We start from the raw sequence: 16,366 nt of genomic DNA, 5'->3' as shown, positions 1-16,366 counted from the left end.
TACGCTAGCCTTTATAAGCAGCATTCGTGGACAAATTTGCGGTCACTTCGGGGCCTGTAGGAATACGAAGCCGGCAAGAGTTGTGGCCTGAGCACTGCTGCGTGGTTTTGCTCGGAGAACATGCGGGTCTAGTTTTGGTTACGGCCATCGGCCACACAGAATGGCTGAGTCTTGAGGGCAGGATGCGGTGGCGAAGGCCACAGCAGACGGAATGCCTGATTTGGGTTCCTTCGGTCTCTGATGCAAACACGAACGAAGAAAGAAAGAAAGAAAGAAAGAAAGAAAGAAAGAAACGAAGGAAGGAAGAAAGAAAGAAAGAAAGAAAGAAAGGAAGAAGGAAAGAAAGAAAGAAAGAAAGAAAAAGAGGAAAAGAATATTGTGGGGGAAAGGTAAAGAAGGGTAGGAAGAAATGCCAAACGGCAGAAAAGCAAAAAAAAAAAGAATATGGAAGAATTGGGGACGAAACGAACTTCGTGGAAAATTGCAGTAAAGCAAACACCACGAATAGAAAAGGAGTAAAAGAAAAAAGGGATTCACGCGGAGCAACTGGGCTTTACAAACAAATGCCGACACTTGAATATCCAGGGGCAAATAGAGCAGCGGCAGATGCAAACAAACGCACTCCAATACAAAAAAGAGGTTGTGCGGGCAGGAGAGAACGAAAAAAGGGACGTGTGCGCAAGAAAAGGGGAATGAGGGAAGAGAGAGAGAGGGGGGGGGGGGGGGAGAGAAAGGACGCGCGGCAAAAGGAGCCGTGATAGGCGTCGACCGACGTGGATATCAGACGGCTGCATGCACCGAACGACCCGGCGGTTCTGCATCTCGTTCTCGGCGCTCTTCACAGGCTTCGTGCGACGCTGCGAAGGCGGCATCACTCGGTCCGTCCGGGATTTCGGGGAGGGAGCGAAGCAAGCTGTCCGGTTCATTCACGGGGGCCATTCGTATACAGCCCGGCGAATCACGGGGGCGCATATATGCGAGGGGAGAAAACACATTGAGGCCGCGAATAGACCATACTCTGGATACGCGTCCCTACATATGGCGAGGGACGGAGGTTGAAATATGGACCGCCCATTGCATGCCGCGTGCCATTGTGATGGTGAGGAACGCCCGAATACTCTATCTTTTCTTGTTTGCTTGTTTCAATTTATTTGTTGCGTTATGCGGAAGCGCTTAGGGAAGACGAGTTTTGAGTCAGAGGGACACTTTTCGGGGCAAAATGGCCTTTTTCTTCACTACCGTTTAACCTGTCCACACCGGCGCTTTGCTTGACAACTTGAGTGGATCAGGAAAGGGCAGCCCGACTGATTTGGTCAACAGAAAGCTTATACAGTAGACCGGGTTGACGCGGTCACGGTGTCGTCCCGGCACGTTGTCTGGTACGGTCTCGCTGCGACAACATGCGCACTGAGTAGCCGTACCAGTACCGTCTTCGGTACTACGGCAGCGGTTACAGGTTACGGAGTACTACGTCGAGCGTAACACAATTGTATAGAATTTACCGTGTGTTGTTATCTGGAGTACAAAAAGCAGTCAACAGGCTTTTAAAAGATTGGCGACATTGCGACCGTAACGCGATTTGGCTTTTAAAAATAATTTGCCTTCGCGTCTCAAATCTACAACCACACAAAGATGGACGCCTTATCAATGGTGCTTTGGGCTGCCTTTTTACGTGTGCCCCTGTTCCGCTACATGGCCATTTTTGCATTTCTTCTGAGTCGAAACGCGGACGCTGAGGCCGCGTGTGGAACTCGCGTCCTGGTGTTCAAGAGTGAACAGCGAAGCGCTTCAGCAGATTAACTGCTGTTATTACGCATTAATTAATAAGATTGCTAAACGTGCGAGTTGGTTATACATTCTTGAGAGGACAGCACAAAATACGACGACGAAAGAGAGAGGAACAGAGGTCGAGCGCTCGTCCTTTCTTCCTCTTCCCTGAAGGACTAATTAATATCCCATTAGTTATGGCCCATACGCCAGCTAAAACAAGGATAGGATATACAACCAATAAGCTATACTTTAGCAAACCATGCTTTCGGGCTAGTTGGTTCACGTCACGCGCCTTTCTTTCGTCGGTGTACCCTTGCGTAACTTTACTTTCCCTGACCAGACCAGCACTTGCAAGCTAAGTATTAGAAATAGAACAACAATGCAAATTAAAATTATTTTTATTGCAGCATCAGATACATTTGATACTGGGGGCCGTAGACTAAAAGCCGCACAAACGGTTTGACGAGGTCCACGGGCCCATACACTTGACTTAGGCTGACACAGCAAGCAAAAGTGCACAATACAGTGCACGAACTTATACACTTGCAATTTATACAGAAAATAAAGAAAATGAATGAAAGAAAAGGAAACACGAAGAAGCATTGAAAAATCAGCTTATGCAGTACTATTTAAATAATTTGGGAGGAGAAAACGTAATAATAATAATAGTAATAATAATTGGTTTTGGGGGAAAGGAAATGGTGCAGTATCTGTCTCATATATCGGCGGACACCTGAACCGCGCCCTAAGGGAAGGGATAGAGGAGGGAGTGAAAGAATAAATGAAGAAAGAGGTGCCGTAGTGGAGGCCCCCGGATAACTTCGACCACATGGGGATCTTTAACGTGCACTGACATCGCACAGCACACGGGCGCCTTAGCGTTTTGCCTCCATAAAAACGGAGAAGTAGAATCTGACCTGGAGTAATTCGTTCGGGTGCGTGGAGTGAGTGCTACGAGCTTTTCCTATTTTTTTCGAGGTGCGAAACTAAATAAAAGGAATTGTTATTATGCTTAATGGCCAAGTAGCTCGCACAGCATGTTTCGCTGGCACGCACTGAAAGGGGTAGCAGCGGGGGCACTCAGCCACGCAGGAATAGAAATGATGAAGAGGGAACCGTTCCGCTCGGAGTGACGACGTGGGATGAAGGGGCGGCGATGGCCGCCACCACCGTCCCCGCCGCGCCCTGAATATACGTGCCCGGAATCCGCTTTCGGGGCTGCGGGCTGCACCCGAGCGCTAACATCCGAGGAAAAGGCTAAGGCTTCCTCCTCCTCTTCCTCATCCCGCCGAGGCTCCACGCCCGGGCTGACAGACCGGAAGTAAATCTCATGCTTCACTTCCGGCTTGGCACGCGCGGAAGCTGCTAAGCGCGCGTCTATCTCGTTAACGATGCATGTCGTCTCCGCTGCGTGCACTGCTGGGAAGTGCACGACCCGTTTGCACCGACATCTGCTTAGACGACAGCGGAGGAATAGCCAGCAGCCATCGTGCGCAGGAATTTGTTCAGTGAGAGTATGCGAATACTTCATGCTTATACAATGAGACCTCGTTAGTTGAACCAAGTTTAACTGGAACTTTCTGTATATGCAAAATGATGGTTCGGTCCTGTCGACATCATGCGTGTTCAAAACAGCCCACGCTTATTCGAGCAGATTTTTGATCCTCATTGGGTGTGGATTATCGACAGTCGACTGTATACTATATTCTCTATGACAGTTTTTTTTTTTTTTCATGGAGGTATAAAGGGTTACGCATTTTAGGGAGTACAGACTTTTGACGAGAATGCCATTACACATCGTTCAACACCTTTGCGAATAATAATAGATTAATAATCGAATCCTTCATAGTTACTTTGTAGTTATGAGATGCCTGCCTGTATCTTTTAAAAAAAAAAACGTTTCGTAGGCAATTAAATTGTCAGACAATTAAAATGTGTCTCGTAGCAGAGGAGTGATTTGGGAAGCAGTATCACCTCCAGTAGGACACATGCGAGCTAAAATTCGCTATCCAGTAGCTTTTATCACCGTGTGTTGGTCTCCTCACATGATTGATAGCGGCTTCGCGCTACGCGGCAATGGCGGCCATACATCCCCGTATGCTGTAGAGCGTACGACATACAGCAGCAGCAGCGATTCCTTTTCCGGATTCTTCAAAGGAGCTGGGGCGTTTACACGTACCTCGGCACGATTCTTTCTTTATTCTATTTGTGGTTTCGAGAAGGGAGACAGATTAAACAAACGGCAGTACTCGTAAGCCATAAATAACGCGTGCTCAGATTTCCACCGCATTCCGCGGCAGATTATAAGGCTTCGCGAAACGGGACCGCGAATTCGCGAAGGCATGCCATATCTATAAAGACAAACTCAGGCAGCACTAGAGGGAAAGGCGAAGCTTTTGCCGACGCTCTTTCGGAAGAAATGGCAAAGCTCTAGAAAAGAAACAAAACTCTAGGAGGAGGGGGAAGATGAACGCAGATGCGAAGCGCAAAAAACAAAAATAGAGGACAAGGCAGACAGGAAGTGTACAAGACGAACACCACGACGGACCGAAATGGAATCGGCGTCATTCCGAGAGAAACACGGGTCTCTTTCAGGCCATGTGCAGCCAGGCGTCGACCTGGCGTCGTGAAGAGGTCTCAACAGTATAAAGCAAACAAGTAAAAGATGCCTAGATAATACAACAAGGAAATACGATAAAAAAAAACTGGACGCCTTGCTAGACCTCTCGTAATAAAGTGCTTCCGGTTCGGTTTGCACCCTGTAAGTCTTCTTTAGCACGCGCACTACTGGAAGGCTCTCAGGCCAGGCAGATTAGAGGTCGGTTATCGCCTCACAGTGAGATGCCATACGTTTTCTGGCACATCGCGCCACAGAGCAGCGCGAACGGAAGCAAAGCAGTGTATCTAGGCTGCATGCTTTTTTATAATTCAGAGAAAATTTACGTTTCCAGTTCAGGGAAGAAGAAGAAGCGACAGGGGTGCGCAGATTTATGGTTCGTCTAAATTGCATCACAGCGCCTCTCCTGAGTTCCGGTAGACGCTAAACGAAGGCAAAGACCAGGCACTCCGCTTTGCTTGGGATGTTGCGCACGTTTTATTCTCACATATGAACAAAAAAATAGAATAAACGGAGATTAAGAATAAGGAGTGACGACCCGGGAATCCGCTGTGAAGAGGTCGAAAGATAGGCACGCGTAGTTTCTTGCGAACGCTATTACTATTAGATAAAATAGGTCGTTGCTACACGGAAACAATTTTTTAGGCCAGTCGAACAACCAGGTGCAGCTATTAGCGCTAAAATATATTTTTGTTTGTTTTTTATCGGTGTGAAGTTGTAGTAGTTAAATTAATTATTCTGTTCCCCCAATTCCTCAACAAACGGTCTTGAGCCTCCCTTTCTAAATAAACAGCTCATTCATTCATTCTGTTCAAATTGGCATTAACTTAATACGATGGAGGCGAAATTCTAGAGCCCCGTGTACTATGCGATGTCGGTGCACGTTAAAGAACCTCAGCTGGTCGAAATTTCCGGAGCCCTTCACTACGGAGTCTTTCATAGCCTCAGTCTCTTTGGGACGTTAAACCCATAAAAACCAAACCAAACCAAATCATTAGGAAGTCTTTTTTTTTATGTCCACCGAAAGCGGAAGGATATCGGCGCCTCCTCGCTGCGTCTTCGTCGCCTAACGTAATTAATTAATTAATTATGAGAGGTCAGTGCTCGGAGATCTCCATTAAGTCTACAATTAATCAATTAGCTGAGACCGGACAAGAAATGGTTACTTTCCTACCTTTCCTTTGTTCTTTTATTTTCTATTATATGAGCAGTAGCTGGCAGTAGACATAAGCCAAATAAGCTGTCATGTACCTATTAAGACATTTATTCCTTCTAAAAAATTCTAAATATGGTTAATGAGAAACGTCCGAGCCATAAGTTCAATAATCACGGACGACATACGCATAAGCTTGACCTGCCCGACTAACGTTCAGATCCGCTCCATCACTGCCATGTACAGAGAGAATGACAGTCGGAAAGGGCGATATGCTGTGAGTAGAAATGTTGCAGGGGTGGTCACTCCCATGCTTAATGGGGCAGTCATTCGTTAACGAAATGAACATCTTTACATTTTCTTGTGTGTCAGTTTTTTTTTTCGACGGAAAGCTTTTCACCGGGGTTGGGAGAGGGAGGATACGGGTTGTTCCCAGCAGCGTGTCTCACCCTCATTTGTCCAGAGCCACATTCCTCCGTGATTAAGTTCGTGAGAACGCATGTAGAGACCTCGAGCCCCTGGCTCCACGCTTTGAGCTACTCCGCTGAACACTAATGGCTGCCAGCAGGGTCTTTTTGCCCGCTCTCATTCAAAGCCGCAAGCTGTGGCCGCCCCGCGGCGCCACTGGACGCATTTGGGCCGCCGCGAGAGGCCACGTGGGAGGTCTCGGCGTCGTCCCGAGAAAACGCGCTCGCAGAAGACGCCGACGACAACCGCCAGCCAGACATGTTCCGTCGTATCGTCGTGCGTGGCGCGGTTCTTTCTCGCAGCTCGTTAGCGGAGCCAAAATGGCTTCCACGTGAAGGGGGGGGGGGGGCTCAAGGAGAAACGGCGCACACGCGACGTGGGACGCGCAACTCGGCCTCTCTATAAATGCGTGCAGTGGAGTGGCAGCTACGACACATGAGTTGTAGTGACGAGGTTTTCAGCACCACTTGTATACAGTACGGGCCGGATTTCCAGAAAGCTGTTGGCAAGTGTCGCTCGCCACCAACCGGCACTCACTGGACTAGCCAGTTATGATAGTCAAGGCGCTAAATAACTAGCACCCATTAATCTGCTGAATGAAAGTACTTGTCTTGACAAGACAGTACAACAGACGATGGAACGTGGATTACAACTACGCTCTTCGCGAAAACTGGCTAAAGTAGGATTAAATGTACCACTCAGATCCAGCCACCAACGTTTATTCCGTGGAGAGTATTAATGACCGATATCCGCTTGCAGCTAATTACTGACGGAGTAATGGATGATTTGTGAGGAGGCTACTGGTTTCGGCAATCCAGTTAGTCATCAAGAAATAACTGCTGTAGCAGTTTCAAGCCTTCCTGACTTGGAGGATACGTATAGTTGTTCTAGATATGGATTGTGGGCAGTAAAAGAGCAGGACGCACTGGTTGTGTCGCTTGCTGCCCCTGCGACACCTTTCGGCGCTTCAGCCAAGTAGGGGCGCCACGGATTGAAACGAACAAATTGAAATGCCGCTAGATACAAAAAAAATAATCTCTCCCCCTTACCTATCTCGGCCGTAAAGTGGTGCGGCTGTGAAGCCTAAACCAAGGTCGTCTGGTATACAAAACTTTTGCTCGCGACAGTTCATTCACGAGCCAAGAAATGCAGAAGAAATAATTGGTTGGTTTTTGGGGAAAGGAAATGGCGCAGTACCTGTATCATATATCGGCGGACACCTGAACCGCGCCGTAAGGGTAGGGATAAAGGAGAGATTGAAAGAAGAAATGAAGAAACGGGTGCCGTAGTGGAGGGCTCCGGAATAATTTCGACCACCTGGGGATCTTTAACGTGCACTGACATCGCACAGCACACGGGCGCCTTAGCGTTTTTCCTCCATAAAAACGCAGCCGCCGCGGTCGGGTTCGAACCCGGGAACTTCGGATCAGTAGCCGAGCGCCCTAACCCCTGAGCCACCGCGGTGGGTGCAGGAAAAATGGCTAACTGGGGATTGTATGTAAGGTTGAGGGACGTGGGAGACAAACTGTACACAGGAAAACCATGCTGAATCCGATTTTCTGAGAGGAGACATTTCTAGAAATGCATGGTTTGAACGAAACCGCCTCCAACCGCCTTTTGCAAAGAATGACCCATAAACCTCCAATGCTTAACTAAGCGGAAACCACCGCATCGCGTTTCCTGGTCGACGCTGTCTTCTCTATTATTATTTTTTGTTGCGTGCTAACAATTACCCTGAAGGGTTGATAACAATTTGTGGGGCCAGCTGCTTTATTACAAGATGTCACGTGAATCTGTGTTCTGCAAGGTATTTACGTTGCTAGACTGTTTATATTTTTGCAGGTTGCTGTGCCTTCCCTGCATTATACGTGCATGTAAGCGCTGCATAGAAACATGCGATCGTTTAAAAATTGCGAGATCGTAGTGACTGCGCGCCATATTACGGAATTTCATCAATATTGTGGTAATTTCTTAATTGCCACTAATAACATTTAGCAGGTCGACAACAGAGTTTCGGTCTTGCAGTCTGCGCCTCCAGTCCACGCTCTGGTGGCTTTCTTAAGAACACATAGATGCGGATATGTGCTGCATAGCCTGACTGTCTGCGATGATTCATTGAAACAGTTCTTATTGGCTGACGCTGTCCCTGGCTCAGACAGTGCTGCACGGTTTGTCCTTGAACAGCATGTGGCGCCTTCACGCCCAGCCAACACTACCTTGAAGAGGAAGCAAGTCTATAGGGGGCTGGAAGCCCAACGGGACCTCCAACCGCTTTCCTACTACGAAGACGTTTTTCATTGCGTTACCTCCACTTTCCGCTTACGCACACCCCTTGGACCCCGGACACCGCCACCCACCGACGATCGCACTCGCTTGATCGCGGCACATGCAATGCTGAGGGCCTTCAAAACGGCAAAATGACACAACGTGGGGCGGGAGCATAAAATAAAGAAGAGTTATGCCCGCGGCCGTGAGTGAGTGCAATGAGGTGAAACATGGCTACGCGGCGATGCTGGGTCATTCCGAGAGAGAGAGAGAGTCCGAGGAAAGAACAACTCTCCTCTTGCACGAGGGTTGAAAGAGTTTCTTGTTTCGACCTCGTCGACACCCCGCGACCCCCCGTGATGGGTTAAACGGGTCAGGGATCGCAGTGGTAGAGAGAGTCCAGCCTCCGACAGAAAGTTGCTTCCGAAAAGGGGGATTCCCTTCTCCGAGGAAGAGATTGCAGTGCTGCTGTTGGAGAGCTTTCTGACAAGACAGGAAGAAATAAAAAAAAGAGTTGCTATTTAGTCTACTGCAGTCACGCGAGTCCTAATGCCCCCCCCCCCCCCCCCCACCCACCCCCTCCTCCTCCATCTAACAAAAAAAATGCGTTTGACTTCAGTAAAGCGTTCCCGTGGGACAGTTGGCTCATATCCAGGGAAGTTAAAAGTGTGCGAACAGGGCGAAGACAAGTGAGCAGAGAAACGAATAGACATCACGGGTGCAACTTCTAAATAGTTCGCGGTCTCACTTCTGGTGTCGTATTCGTTTCTTTGCGTTCTTGTCCCTGTCCGCGTCGTGCGCGCTAAAAAAATTCGAAGTTCAGCCTCGAAGTATTTGAAACCTGGCTGGCACTTTTCCGAATATCATCTATGAGTGTTTATTTGTTGCAGTCCTAAAACTTCTTGTCTCTGTTCCTAATTCGTAGATGTCTACAAGAGACGAGTATAAGCGAATTGCTTCCCTTAAATATTCGCGGTCTTCCGACCGGCTATACCAAGCGGTCGATAGAGCAATCCATCTTTTGGTCAGTTCGACATCTCTGTGCTCTACACAGAGGGAAAGGCCCAGGAGAATCGACTCTCCCGTCAACTCTAGCTCCATGGCGTTCTAAGACGCAAGTCGATAGAGGATTTCCATTCAAGGTCTATATGGCATGTCTGCAGAGACAAATCGACAGGAAAATCCAGTTCATTTCTCCATTCTTAATCCATAAACTGTCCACATGTATGCAACAACGCAGCAGCAGAAAGTTTAATGCGTGCGTTCCTCCAAAACTGAGAAGAGGGAGAAAGCCGCAAACTTCCAGACCTCGCTTAGTACAAATTTGGAAGCTGACACGATTGCCGTTCATCGTTGGAGCAGGTGATTGCGCTGTGGTCAGGGATAATAATAATAATAATAATAATAATAATAATAATAATAATAATAATAATAATAATAATAATAATAATAATAATAATTGACTTTTGGCCTGGGAACGTTTCGTGGCCAGAAAATGCAATTCAGGCACCGTCTTCAAGTTCGCGGATGAAACGCCGAGTAAAAAACTCTTCTCTGGGCTATTTATTGCGTGTTTACACGTAATAAGATTGCGTAACACAAAACGGTTACAAACAAAGGACACCCCGACCTGTCTTCCTCCATTCTCCACGTCTCGTGTTACGAAAACTAATTATAATAACCAATCAAAGATGAATCTCCATTTATTGATGTGAATAAAAGCTTATTATTACAACAGAAAAAAAGTGTGAACAATGACAAAGGAAGACGCACCGAAGGAATGAAATGAAATGAGGATATAGATGGAATGTCTGAAAAGCAGCGTCTACGCTTAACGCGCATACACTCGCACAAAAAAAAAAAACGCTATTTGAACTCTGCACCAATTTCATTCGTTGCTTATAGTCCTTCTGTATGAGATGACCCCGTAGAATTAAAGTAAGCATTTAAGGACAACTTTTCTACGTACACAACCCCTGACCAAACTGTGCTCTCACCTGCCAGCTCTCAATGCCCTGGGAGGAATGACGTTCAGGAAGGGACTCCTCTCTACTCAAAAGAACACTCCACCGAAGAGGTCTCTGCTAGACGACCCCTCATATAGATGTCTTTAGGTTTCGTTTGTGTTCGTCTGTAAGAGGTGCTTGTGTGTAACATCCGTTCTTAGAGTGGAATAAGTTAGCCTTTTTTGTTTGACTTCCAACAGTCTGAAACGTGCGCTCAGTAGTAGCTTAACAGTTCTGGCTGTTCTCGAGAAAGCGTCAATGAATGCCTTTTGATCAGTATTTTTCTGTCCGCGTGACGACGTTACAGCGCGCACCCGCTTATGTAGGTGTAGGACCTATCAGGAAATCTGGACGACGAAGTCATGTTTTTATTTCTTTCTTAAATTTTGACCAATGACCGACACAGTCGACTTGCGTTCCTTCTTCCTGGCCGTTCTCGATATGGCAGTTAGGGAAAAGTAAGCTTTTGCTAGAACGGAAAACATAAAAAGGGGGGGGGGGGGGGGGCATTACAAAGGAACCAACGCATTTCAAGCGGCAAATCCGGAGGGAGATATCTTCGGCTGGAGCAAAAGATGGCCTGGGGATAAAATAGAAGCCAGCAGAACGGATTCCTCGTTCATAGAGCGCTCCCCACGACCCCAGCTGGACAGGCCGTAAAAGTCTTTAATGTTTTGCTTTGTGTGTATCTTCAGCCCGATGCCATATTTCTCAAGTCACAGAAGCGGCATCGAATTTTTACTTTGCTTTGGCCTTTTTTATATTTTCAATAAACTTGGGAAAACGGACGCTACCATTACCTCGGTCCGTCTGTTTCTGAGAGCTGTGCTTCGTGGGACTCAGTGAAACACTGTGCTCGAAATTTTCGTAACATAATTATCAACATCACGATCTAGCTAGAGTTCGCCGCCGGAATAGAACATTTTCCTGAATTCCCCCAAGTATTCCCCTAAGTGCCAGACGCGGTATCGTTATTTCGGATAATTTCGGAAATTCGCCCTTCCACCTAACTCAATGCCGTGCTCGAAGACGCCGTTCTCGTGGTATCTGCTCAGACATTCAAATGTGCAACTTTTCCTCAGTTTTGTGTATCACATAAAACGCTCAGCACACTGCGGCTACAAGATAATAACAGGTTATAGTTTTGATGCGCTGAATACTCCTTAACATACCGCCAAAGACGCAATACCGTTTTTTCTTGTGTATCTCCGTAACTGGAAACAACGACGACGTTAATTACGAGTAATTTATTTGATTCAGTTGGGATCTAGGTCTACCAACGCCAAGTAACCATTGAACATCCAGGTCATCTCTCACAGATATTCCTTTAAACGATTCCTAGTCAGTCTATAGATCTAGAACTTTATTAATGAGGACAGAGGAATTCGCCTCAGCATAAGAATAAAAAGAGCGCATTTTGGGTGTCATTCTCCCACAATTCAGATCAGCTTCAGAAGAAGAAAATAAACCAAGCAGAATGAGATGGCAAATCCAGCACCTCTGTGCAAGCGGAACAACGAACCGCGTTCCCGAACGGACTGCTCCGGCGATATAGTATATTTACGTTTGCCGCGGGCGACGAAAGGAGGAAAGAAGTGAGGAGGAGGGGGGGGAGGGGGGGACGATGCGGCAGTAAAGGGTCGCGAATTGAATCGGTCGCGGCCGGATTGCAGCAGCGGCCGCAGATGTAATCGGTGCAACCACTTTGCACACACGGACACGGGGAGGGGAAGGATGAACTTGGCAGCAGAGGGGAAGGGTGAACTTGGCAACAGAGGGAAAGGGCACTGTTCGCGTGGATGCACACGGGGGGCATGCATCTGCGGGGCTTGCTTTCTTCGCTTCCGTTTGGCTGCGGCTGAGGAAATGGAAGCGGCGGCCAGCAGCCGTTTGGCGCGAGCACGAAGAGGAAATGAGCAAGGAAAGGATTCAACTGAGCCGCATTCTCTCCGTCCGCGCGGAAGGCGACTTTGCGAAGTTCACTGACTTTTGCTTTGAGCTTGTTTGTTTTTAAACTGGCGCGCTTTGAACTGCGGAAACTGGATTGAGATAAAAGGCCGCGTTTCCGTGTTTTATACGCTCTGTAAGGATGTTTTATAAAAGCGTTAACGATTTAGAAGCGCGTGCGGACGTATTAGAGATTTCGTTATTCGATGTTGAACCAATGTATGTGAAGCGGAGGATAACCTTGGGGCAAGCCAGGACAGTCGAAGCATCCAGGATTAACTGTACGCCAGTACAGAAACTACTTCAAGTTACAGCGTGAGCTAAGCAGAGCATTACTATCGAGACGTCTTCGAGTAGCTTTCAAGACACTAGAGCTAGGCTCATTAGGAATTCATGTTACTGATTATTGGGTGTGCATAACTTAATTCTCGCTTGATAATTCCAACTCGAACGAGAGTGAACATTCGTTCTAACAACGCGGAGTTCGAATTAGGAGAAACCTTTTCTACCACACTTCGTGTTGACTGGAATATACCTGCAGTTCGAACAAAGCGGAAGTTCGAATTAAGCGAGATAGAGTTAACGAGAGTGCGCTTAATAAGCTCCGGAGGCATTGCTGAGGGAGTGCGCATAGTGGAAGTATCCTCACTGTGTTTTTCTGCAGCTTCTCGACTGGCTTCCTTTGACGAAGTGCCGCGAGATATTGCTTCAAGGTCGCTTTCCGCATTTAATCTGGCTCCTCCGGAAATCATTGATAAGGTGTCGCGTGTCGAACCTGCCACTTCCTACTAGCGCCACAGTGTCTGAACTGGACCTGAGCGAATAACGTCTCGCGCAGAGGTGAGTTTACAGTGAAACTAAGCGTACGAATTGGTTTCGGTGCGCGCAATAACCTCTAAACTACACACGATCTGTAAATCTATGTATGCCGCTACATTAAGCATGGCGTAAAATATGTTCAATGAATTACATTGGGTGCGGTAGCTTTCTCCTGTCAGGAACGACTCGATGGAGGACGATTTCTACCCTTCGAAGTGGCGGTAATGTTTCCTCTTTAGTGCGCATTTATTTAATACATGTTACGGTAGCGCATGAGGGATGGGTAGGTATAGCATGTCAATGATTTTCGCAACAAATGTCTCCTAAATAATTTTCCTTAAAAAAAAATACGCATTCATTATGTTAAAACAGAATGATCACCGACTCTGAAAACAGCCACCAATATCCCCTCAGATAACATTTAGACATAAAAACAACAATAATGAGACCTACAGATGTACGAAGGATCAAAATCTTTGAGAAAAAAAACAACATAGTTTTGACGAAAACGCCTGTATCCTGCAGCTAGTTTCAAGGCATGCGCAAAAGTTGTTAATTCCTTATAAAAGTGGTCTATAGACTTCTTTTGGACTCTGTTACCTTCCTGTAAATATTTCCTTTTGTCTATTCATAGTCTACAGACAAAATTCTGCTAAAAATGTATGGCTACAAATCTATAGTTTGTCTATAGGGTTTGTGCTTATTTCCTATCGACTAGTCTATAGATAAAAGTCTACCAGAAGTGTATGGCCATAAATCTATAGATTGTATTTAGGGTTTATACTTATTTCCTATAGACTAGTCTACAGACAAAAGTCAACTAAAAGTGTATGACCATAAATCTATAGATTGTCTATAGGGTTAGTACTTATTTCCTATAGACTAGTCATAGACAAAAGTCTACTAAAAATGTATGGCCATAAATCTATAGATCGTCTATAGACTGTCTATAGGGTTTGTACTTATTTCCTAGATACTAGTCTATAAATAAAAGTCTACTAAAAATGTATGGCCATAAATCTATAGATTGTCTATAGACAGTCTGTAGGGTTTGTACTTATTTCCTAGATACTAGTCTATAGATAAAAGTCTACTAAAATGTATGGCCATAAATCTATAGATTGTCTATAGACTGTCTATAGGGTTTGTATTGACTAAAGACAGACTTGTCTAGAGAAAGTCTATAGACTTTATAGACAAGTATATGGACAGTCTATAGACTGACTAAATATATTTTTGCAAGGGCACGGAAAGGAGTAATTAATTCCAATGAAAAGAAAAAAAATTGCCACACTTGTTTGGTTCGATACAACACACGTAGACTGCGTAGCTTTCGGTTGCGTGTAAATTAGCTGCGCTACTCGCGCTACTCCGCCGCATTCGCGCTACTCCGCCGCATTCGAACAAGTGTTTGCGTGACGTGGCGTGAAATAGTGACCAGCTGGTGCCGATCTGTCACAGCTGTCGGCTCCGACAGCGAGTAACGGGGTCTGCCGCAATTCATTTGGCTGCCATGGTCGGTCAGGCCGCTGTTAGCCACCCGCCCTTAACGTTGTGCCAAAAAATAAGCTAGAAAATGACAGCTTTTCCTTTTTTTTTTCGTTTCCGTGTGAAGGTTTCAGGTCATGCGTGTTTGGCGCTTGAGGACCAAAAACATCTGTACACAGCTAAGCTTGACTGCGTTGTGAAGTGTATAACAGCAGGCACAACGGAACTATGGAACATCCTATAGAAATGGCACCTACAAGCTGAGTTCAAATGCGACCGGAAGCAGTGGCTATTATTGTAAAGGAACACGGTTCTGTGAACAAAAGGAGTGCGGTAACATTAACAACATTTGTTGCCGCTGGTGACGTTCACCAAAAAGTAATGCTGCAATAATTAAGCTACATCAGAAATCGATTACGTCGACTTTACGTTGAGGTAGGGCACACGTTATATCTTCCAAAAGAAGAAAAAAGGGTCTACAGCTCTTTACAACACCACGATGTTCACGAATTTATATGAATAGTAAGCGCAGACCGAACCTGTTCTTAAAAAAAAAAACCAAACCAAATAAAGTAGGAGTTCCCAAGGCACAAAATACGGCACCCGTCCTATTTACAGCATTTCCAGATAACATAATAAAATAGTTATTGTCGCATGCCGTGAACATTTAGCGAACTGGTTATGGGCAAAAGCGACCGTTTAACGACTGACAGGCAAATGTGAGAAAGCTGCCGAGCTTACCCTAAGCACCACAAAATCCATGCTCGAAGGCGTAGTCGCTCCACTTGTTCCTCTAGATTAGGGTAGAATGAGCACCTGGGGCTGATAAACTGAAATCCAGGGCGTGGTTAAACTTCGCTATCTTGGCCGCAAGTCGCAGAATACCGACGACAGGGAATCCACTAGTTCACACACCAAGGTGGAATTTGCTGTGCGCTGGAACCTTCGCAGAAACTCAAATCCTCCTTTCTTCTCCAAGCGCGTACACCGAGGAACACTTCACCTCACGACAATGTAGAGAAGGAGGCGTATTACGTCAGGTAAGCACAGGGATTTCGCGCAGAAGAGAAATCGCGTTGGAAGCGTGAACTCCACTGGTGGTTCTTAGACGTCGCGATAAACCGAAACAACGAGTCGCCTGCCTCCCGCGGGACCGAAGAAACCTTTCCCGGTTTCTCCGGTCGTTTACACAGTCGGTCAACCGAAACTTGTCGGAAACACGCGCACCTCTGCACTGTCACGTGACACTGTCGCACCTTAACAACATGACGCTGAGGCTCAGTGGTCGCTGACTGCGGTGCAGTGAAGAAAAATATCCCTCGGAAGTGTCGAAGCGGTGCACAAATCCAAGGCGAATGACGCCCACGGTCAATCGGCGGTTCTCCCGGTCCTCCTAAATCAACACGCCGGCAGCGCGCGATCAGGCAAAGCGCAAATGCCTGCGGTAAGGAGCGTGGCGCGTCAGTCCAGCGTGCCGCCGGACCACAACACACGCGCGCCGTGCGAAGCGCTGCGTTTCCAGCCTCTGACGGTTCTACGAACGACGGCTCTCTTCCGCTGCTCGCTTTCCCCCCTCCCTCTCCTCCCTCCCAGCGCGGTGGCTTTCCTCCTCCCCTTTAGTTTCCCGCTGAGATATGCAGGCTCTCAACGTAGCCCTCTCTCTTTTACGTTAACCATTCTCTCACTCCTCCTTGGCAAGGAAGGAGCCTCCTTCCTCTGCGTTGGAGGGCGAGGGTGCGAACAGCGCGCGAGCAACGGGAAACAAGGTCACGTGATCAGCTCCTCTCTCGCCAATCACCTCCTTTCTCTCGCGGTCCCTCAGTGCTCTCCCAG

At 46.9% G+C, this 16,366-nt stretch overlaps 1 protein-coding gene across 2 annotated transcripts in view; it reads right to left on the bottom strand.

The window, feature by feature from the left end:
* Slip1 (SLo interacting protein 1) overlaps window positions 1-16,063 on the bottom strand; it is a 146,653-nt gene extending 130,590 nt beyond the window's left edge. Inside the window, exon 1 of one of the 2 annotated variants that reach the window (XM_077638937.1) lies at window positions 15,275-16,063. In XM_077638937.1, the coding sequence (XP_077495063.1) occupies window positions 15,275-15,295 (21 nt within the window). In that variant the 5' untranslated portion in view covers window positions 15,296-16,063. The remainder of the gene's footprint in view (window positions 1-15,274) is intronic. The other variant, XM_077638938.1, reaches the window with a different exon arrangement.
* Between the last annotated feature and the right edge of the window lie 303 nt (window positions 16,064-16,366).

Source organism: Amblyomma americanum, chromosome 10, assembly GCF_052857255.1.
Source record: "Amblyomma americanum isolate KBUSLIRL-KWMA chromosome 10, ASM5285725v1, whole genome shotgun sequence".
Lineage (NCBI taxonomy): Eukaryota > Metazoa > Arthropoda > Arachnida > Ixodida > Ixodidae > Amblyomma > Amblyomma americanum.
This window is presented reverse-complemented; position numbering and strand designations above follow the sequence as displayed.